The sequence below is a fragment of the Erpetoichthys calabaricus genome, chromosome 3, assembly GCF_900747795.2.
Source record: "Erpetoichthys calabaricus chromosome 3, fErpCal1.3, whole genome shotgun sequence".
In the NCBI taxonomy this organism is placed as follows: domain Eukaryota; kingdom Metazoa; phylum Chordata; class Cladistia; order Polypteriformes; family Polypteridae; genus Erpetoichthys; species Erpetoichthys calabaricus.
Window position 1 is genome coordinate 86,187,714 of NC_041396.2, and position 7,644 is coordinate 86,195,357.

General features: G+C 39.4%; 1 protein-coding gene across 1 annotated transcript; it reads right to left on the reverse strand.

The window, feature by feature from the left end:
• Positions 1-922: 922 nt before the first annotated feature.
• Positions 923-7,007, reverse strand: rpl10a (ribosomal protein L10a). Its single transcript, XM_028797030.2, has 6 exons — positions 6,878-7,007; positions 5,424-5,495; positions 4,493-4,573; positions 3,948-4,096; positions 1,473-1,645; positions 923-1,145 (listed from the first exon to the last, which is right to left on the reverse strand). The coding sequence occupies exons 1-6, from the start codon at positions 6,880-6,882 to the stop codon at positions 975-977; spliced, it is 651 nt and encodes a 216-aa protein (XP_028652863.1). The 5' UTR covers positions 6,883-7,007; the 3' UTR covers positions 923-974.
• Positions 7,008-7,644: the final 637 nt, after the last annotated feature.

Sequence of the window (7,644 nt, forward strand, 5' to 3'; positions counted from 1 at the left end):
CAATATTATGACTAACATGAACCACAACATCAAAAGAAATGACAGTCTTGAGGCACTAGGGTGAAAGGGTCAGAATTCATCTTTAGAAGAATTAGAGAATAAAGAAGCTACACTGCAACATGCAAATCCCACCTGCACCAAGACCAGATTAGAATTTGTAAAGTACAAAGAAACCAGAAGGATTCTAGAGTGACGTACACAGACCTTTACCAGAGTGATGTAAAGGGAAGCATGTAGAGAAAGGAGGGCTGCAATTGATCCTAAGCATGCCAGTCCAGTGAGCCGGTACCACTATGGTTAGGGCAGTTTCTGAAACTACATTTCAGACGGTTTTAAATGGCAGAAGTAGGATGAGACTGCCCAGAAACCACTGACATCTTGTAATTTAGTCTCCCATCTCTCTCTTTACCTTGAACATACTAATGTAACACAAATAACCCATAAAACCCCAATGTTTCAGTATTTTCTCCCCACTGTACATTGATATGCTAGACAGCACTGACCACCAGCCTACTCCAGTCACCAACTCCATGCAGTTTCCAGGGCGCCCTCCTAGACTTTATATTCATACTGTATTTACCCCTTTTATCTTAAGCCCACAATTTCTATACTATATTCCTTTCTATGTTAACTAATGTTGTCTTATTTTAATTTCTTATTTTGTCTTTTATTTTTCTTCTCTTCATTATGTAAAGTACTTTGAGCTACTTTTTGTATGAAAATGTGCTATATAAATAAATGTTGTTGTTGTTGTTATACTGAACCATCTTACACACAGTAATGAAGACCATACTACTGGGTCCTCCAACTTGTATCAATGTCTAGATTGACAATGGTTAATTAAAAATATTCATTTTTCACTGCTCTATCAAGTATCTTAACTAAAGATTTTATGTAAACATTAACATGACAAAACCACCAATGACTTGCATGAAGCAAAATTAACTTTTATTTATACAAAAAAAAAAAACTGTCTAGTAGAGGCGCTGGGGCTTGCCCATGGTACTCTTTATGTACAGTGCCCTTACATTCTGCCAATTCTTTTTGAGCAGAGACACCAGGAAGTTAATGGCCAAATGGATATTGTACACCAGCTCATCCTCACTCATTTTAACATGGCCAACAGCAACAGCCAAACACAGCACCTATGGGGAAAGAAAAATCTGAGTTAATGACAAGAGAACTCCAGTACCAGTGTAACCTTAGACAGCAGTATAAATAAACTGCATGTACATTAAAACCCAATGTATTCTCTGAAATTTATCCAAGAGTGGTGATTCCACCCATTATGCAGATTTCTGGTATGAAGAGGGCTCCTGTGTCCATGACTTGAGATTTCCCTCCTTTGCAAAAGTAATTTTAAAAATTCTTGCTAGTTCAAGAAGTGTCTCCTCCCACCCCCAAAAAACTATTCATGCAAACTGTCATTAACTCACTCAAGCGAAGTCCAGTACACAACAAATCTAATTTACCTTCTTCATTTGGAATTTGATGGTAGACTTCACCTCATCTACTTTAGACATCATGTTCTCATTGTGTGTAAGGAGGGAAGGAAATTTGCCAGCCTTGTTTAGCCCAGGTCCCAGGATACGTGGAATTTGCTTAATCAGTGACTCAGAGGCCAGGAAGGCATCAAACTTCTTCGCTAAAGAAAAGAAAAAAAAAAAAAAAAAAAAAAAATTAAATGACTTCTGGGAAACCATGGCAAAAAAGTTAGAAACATTAATTGCTCTTCAAACTGGAGCTTTCCATGCTCGAGATATTTAAATTCACTTGTGGGTCAAGTCATGGCTACACTTAGGTCTAGGATTACTGGACACACCTACAAGAAGTTAAACTACAATGAGGTCTGTACTAATAAAATAATTTAAAAAAAAAGGCCTGAATGCAAAAATAGTGTTGCATCCACAAAAACTGCATACCCTGAATACCTCCGTTATTGAGAGTCAAATCACATTCATTTAGTGATAAGTGCATTAGACCTGGCACACCAGCATAAAGGGTTGCTTTAATTTTCACCCAAATGTTCTGATTTAAATACATTTTTGTAATATACTGTGTGGAGTTAAATGACATTTTACTGTTTGAAATGTGTGTACTTAATTTCAGGTACAGTAATCCCTCGCTACTTCACGGTTCTTTCGTGGATTCACGACTTTGCGGATTTTATATGTAAGCATATCTAAATACATAACGCGGATTTTTCGCTGCTTTGCGGGTTTCTGCGGACAGTGGGTCTTTTTACTTGCTTCCTCAGTTGGTTTGCCCAGTTGATTTCATACAAGAGATGGTATTGGCGGATGGCTGAGAAGCTACCCAATCAGAGCACGCAGTTAAGTTCCTGTGTGCTGCTGATTGGCTCAGCGACGGAGTGTTGCATTAACCAGGAAGTCTCATCTCACTCATTCAGCATTAACGCGCTAATGCTTCAGGGGCCGTGTCCAAGCACCAACAGAAGATGCAAATGACTGCAGAAAAGGTCAAAGTTTTGGATATGTTGAAGGAAGGGAACAGCTACACCGCTGCAGGACACCGATTCTTTTTATTTAAAAAGGAGGAAAAGCATATAAGATCTACGGCCGCAGTGTCCTTTAACCAGGGTGCAAAACGAGTTGCAAGTGGACGTGATAAGGCAGTAGTCTGGATGGAATCTGCTTTAGGAATCTTTGCAACAAGGTCGACGACGTCATGACCACCTACAAGCTGCTACGTGTACTTCGCTATACAGTAAGTCTAAACTTATCTACCAATTTCATATTGCTTAGCAGTTGTCCCGGTTTTTAATAGAGTAAATGGTGGGTTGTAAACAATACAGGGAGGGTTTAAAAACGTCCAAATACACAATTAAATAAATATGGTGTCCCTACTTCGCGGAAATTCAGTTATTGCGGTCAGCCTTGGAACCTCTCTCCCGCGATAAGTGAGGGATTACTGTAATAGGCAAACTTTCTTTATAGGGGACCCTGGTTTGATCTGAGGCACAGCATCTTTGAAGTTCTCATATTTGTAACACTCCTCACCACACTATTTCCATATCTGGAGAAAGGTGGGATCATGCCTTGAGTTTCCATTCATCAATTGCTTCAATGCTAAAACTGATGTAACTGATCACAGGCACATGGTAATTTATATCCTGGTTAAAAGGATAAAAATGATTGTACTCAAACTGTGTGCTGTATACACAAGTTACATGCATTTATAAACATTTCCAGCCATCACTACTTTCAGATGTGAATGTAAAAAGATTCTCTAAAAAAGTTTGATTTCTCTTCTCCCTATACAAATTGAAGAGGTTTTCAAACACTCAGCATATACAGTGCAGATCTATGAGGTCACACCTCAAGTTAGATTATGGCTGTAAAAGATGCATCTTTTAAGACAGTAAACTGTTCAATACACTAGAAATGAAGCAGTTAAAGCAGTTTTAAAATTGTGCAGATGAATGACAAAACTGTGACAACAGTCAAGACAGTAAACTGTTGTAAAAAAGGCCAGCATTACACAACACTAGAAGAGTTCTAGGCAGAGAGTTTGCTAAATTTAACAGCTGCAGTTGCTGAATTCCACTGCCTCTTGCAGGGTCAACTCATACAAGTGGAATCACAGCCAGAGACTGCTCCCTCTACCGTTTCCTTCCTTCCTTCCACAGCCATAAAATTTAAATGCTAGGACATTACGCAGCATTTCAACCCTTATTGGGACCATTTAAGTGCTCCACACGGTAATGTGAACTTGCAAAGTTAAGAGGGTTTTCTCCAACTACCAATTATACATAATGGACATGGGCTGGGCCATGAGCAGACCAAGATTACTGAAGCAAAGATTAAAAACACACGCCACCGATCACCTTTCTTATTGAAGATTAAATTTAATATACATACTTCCAAAGGCTTTCCTGTCCTTTTGGAGATAACCTTCAAGACTATTTAAACTTAAATCATTCTTACCCAGCTTCTTGACAAGCTTCTTATTTTTGTTGAGTTTTTTCAGAGCCTCAATGTCCATATGAGGGACTTCTGCAGCCTTTGCCTCATCACAGTGCTGCTGATCTCCCAACACACATACAGAGAACTTGGGCCTTGGGGTAGTTTTCAGTCTGCAAGGGGGGGGGGGGGGGGGGGATGGGACATAATAGCATGAAACAAGCCATTAAAAATAAAAACAATGATACATCCTGGGTGCTGCAAATGTCAACAGCTTACCCTCTACATCACTGGCTTCACGTCTGATTCATCCACCAGCAAAACCCATTTCTTTAATAAAATGGTCGGCAGGAGCAGTTTAAAAACCTCTCCAAACCTCCCCTCATATTTTAAGACCCAGGGTAGGGGTCCGCCCACCTTCACCAAACCAGAGTGAAGCTTGGACTACCCAACTGTTCAGCCATGCCAACACACCTCCAAGCTACTATATTAAAAAAAAACTATCTGCACAGTAAGCTAGGATGGCAGTAGGCAGGGAGAAGGAAGGGTCAAGGATAGAATGGCCGAACCTGACAGTGCCAGAGAAACGCTTGTCCTTCTGAGGATCGTAGTTCTTCAAGCTGATCTGAAGTTCAACAGTTTCCAAAAACCTACAAAAAAAAAAAAGTTGGAAAATAACCACTAAAAATCTATTAGCATGGCAGAGGGAGAGGTCAGTTTATAAGCAAATGCATATGGTCAGGACAAATTGTGGTCATCACCTCCATTTAAAAAAAAAAAAGCAATGGACTCAAGTGTGTGTGTACGATTGCCAGGGATGCTGATGTATGCTCAATCATGTATTCATAGAGTGAAGCAGGATTGAAGGAGAAAACAGAAGTTAAAAGAATCCAAGTAAATACAGAAAAACGTTAAGTGGAGGCATAGGGGGTAGTACAATTTAGGTGCATGACTATGCGGTACATGTGGTTGAAAGAAACCAAAACGTCCAGTTTATAGCAGAAACTACTTGGTAAACAGCATCCAAAATCAAATTTCAATGTGGCTCAACTTTCTTGCAAAAACTGCTTGAAGATGCTACATTTAGTGGACAGTTTCACTTGGAAGCTTTCAGAAAGCAGGTAAGCCTTCCAACTACAAGGCTGCACACATCTGCATATGTAGCTTGAAACTGCATTCTAAATGTTAAAATAATTTAAAAGTAGCCAAAACAAAGCTAGGAGCAAAACATTCAGGAAAAACAAGGTTTTCCGAAGCGTTGTATCAAGCAATATACTTCAAAATAAATCCTCACTCACTAAATTATAAATTAGTACATTGGCTCCAACACCAAATAAAGATGACCAAATATGTATTTTAGTAAATGTGATCCCACATCAGACTTCAATACTAATGAGTAAAAACTGATGTACTTCCAAAAGTAGTTTCAAAACCAGAGTTAATAATTTAAAGCTGTTTAACAGTGGGGTAATATTACAGAAACTATGTTGACAAACTTACTTTCGTCTTTTCTTCCTGGACCCCTGTAGGACCTCTCGGGTCGCTTCATAGAGGGTGTCTCGTGAAACCTTGCTGCAAACAGAATCAAAATAACCCAGTTAATTTCAAAACATAGGGCATAAATAAAATGCAGTGGCATCAATCGAAAGCAGGACATAAAAAGCTTTTGGACATTTTTACTATATTTTTGATTTACACCTTCATACAAGGTTACTCTCTTAATGGAATCCAAACAATGACAATTAGTGAGCAGTATAGACATGGGTGCAAATGACACTGAATGTTAATGCAAAAGCAGAACCATTACTTCATTATTACATTCACGTGTGCTAGTTACTAATAAAAAAAGACTAAGCTGTCCTCAAATTCAGTCTTTTAGACCACCTTAGCTAGAGATGTTCATCCTAATCACCTTCTTTTACATGGACTCCTGCCTTTAATTAAACAAGCCGCAATTTCCCACTTTAAGCCACTGTTGGTGTCAATTCTGAAGTTACAAAAGGAGTTTGCTAAATTTATAGAGGAACGTATAAAGACTTTCTGCGAGAGATGTCAAGTATTGTTTTTTTCAGAATTTGCTCTTCATGTTCTTGTCATGTTCTTATGAAAATGGGCGCAAGAGTGTGTTTTATACATAAGTTGCTGCTCCCCTTCAGGATTCTGTGTCACTTGCAACTGTGTCTGTGGTGTCAGTTAGTTGTCTAGTTTTCAACATTTGACTACCATTAAGCGAGAACCTCGAATGCATTGCGGCACCTCACCAATCGAAGAACCCGGCGTTAACTTCCTGCGACTGGCCCGTTACCCAAATCCAGTCATTGGGCCAGGTATGGAGAATCAGGCCTCACCACAGACCGCTCTAACATTACTGTAAACGACATGGCCACATTACACTGAAACAGCTGCGACTAACTCATTAAACCAATAATAAGATCTGAAAGATGAATCTACAATAGGGGGTGCAATCCACCTTTTCAAAATGACCATAAGCAACGGCTGGAATCACACCAATGGCATCTCCCCAAGCTCATTTAAGAAAAATTGGTGACGCCAGTATAAATACCGGTGAATTCGTATATTGAACCAGTTTTTTAAAATAGAGTAAGAGGTCAGTTTCCAAACAGACACGTCCAAAAAAGAAAAATTCAATCAGACTTAAGAAATGTGCGGCCAGGTGTATACGGGTGGTAATGCTACATTACGATGAAGTATCTTCCGTCATAAAGAGGGTCCAGTAAAGCAGGATGTCAGCGGATTAGATAAAAGTGCTCAACGTGACCGCCATTGCCTTTCAGACCCTTCGCTGTATGTCTCCCCACTTTTAACTCATCCTTTTCCAAAAACTTTACATACGTCGGCTGCTGACAACAGCAATCCAACTTATATATCACTAAGTGCTTTATTAAGTGAAGAGGGAGTACATAACCAAAATAAATTATGAAACCTGTACCCACCTCATTTTCACAACGCGTTACTCTCTCAGCACTCGCTGGAAAAAGGAAATAGCTAGGGTATTTCCGGTCTAAATACACTTTGGATCGCGCGAGAGTTCAATAGTCCCGCCGGCCATCTTGCTAAGGTCTTTAGCGAAAGCGGTACATTGGTTTAAATTGGTTTTTAAATTCAATGTATGTTACTGCCACCTGCTGTATGAAGGGTGACATATTTGAACAATAAATTGGAAAATTCTGTAATCGTTTTTAAAATCGGTTTAATAATAAGTTATAAATTTAAATTCATTTATCTTTCTCCACCAAAAATATGTTTAATATATTACTTGTCCAAACTCCTTAAAGAAAAATGTTATTGGAGTGAATTACACTGAGGCACCTCATGTCCAACCACTCTTTACTACACATTTCACACAATTTAAACCTCATTGTTTTTCCAGTAAATATGACACCTGAACTAAAGCACAGTTACCTAATTTTAGTCGTCATAAAATAGAGGCATGGGGGGCAGATCCTCTCAGGGCCGTCTCACCAGCATCATAGACCCCCAGTAGTGCTCTGGGGTCCCTGTTTTCATAGCAAAATAGAAACATACATAGGCATTGGAAACACTGTGGGCTCCTATGCTCCTGGAGGCCCTAGCCAGTGCCCATTATGTCCATACATTAAGACAGTCCTGAACCAGCATATTCATCTATGCTGCTACGCCAACCTTCCATGGCTTTCCAATCCTTGGAGTCTAAACAGTCCTTCAGCCTTCCAACAGCCTC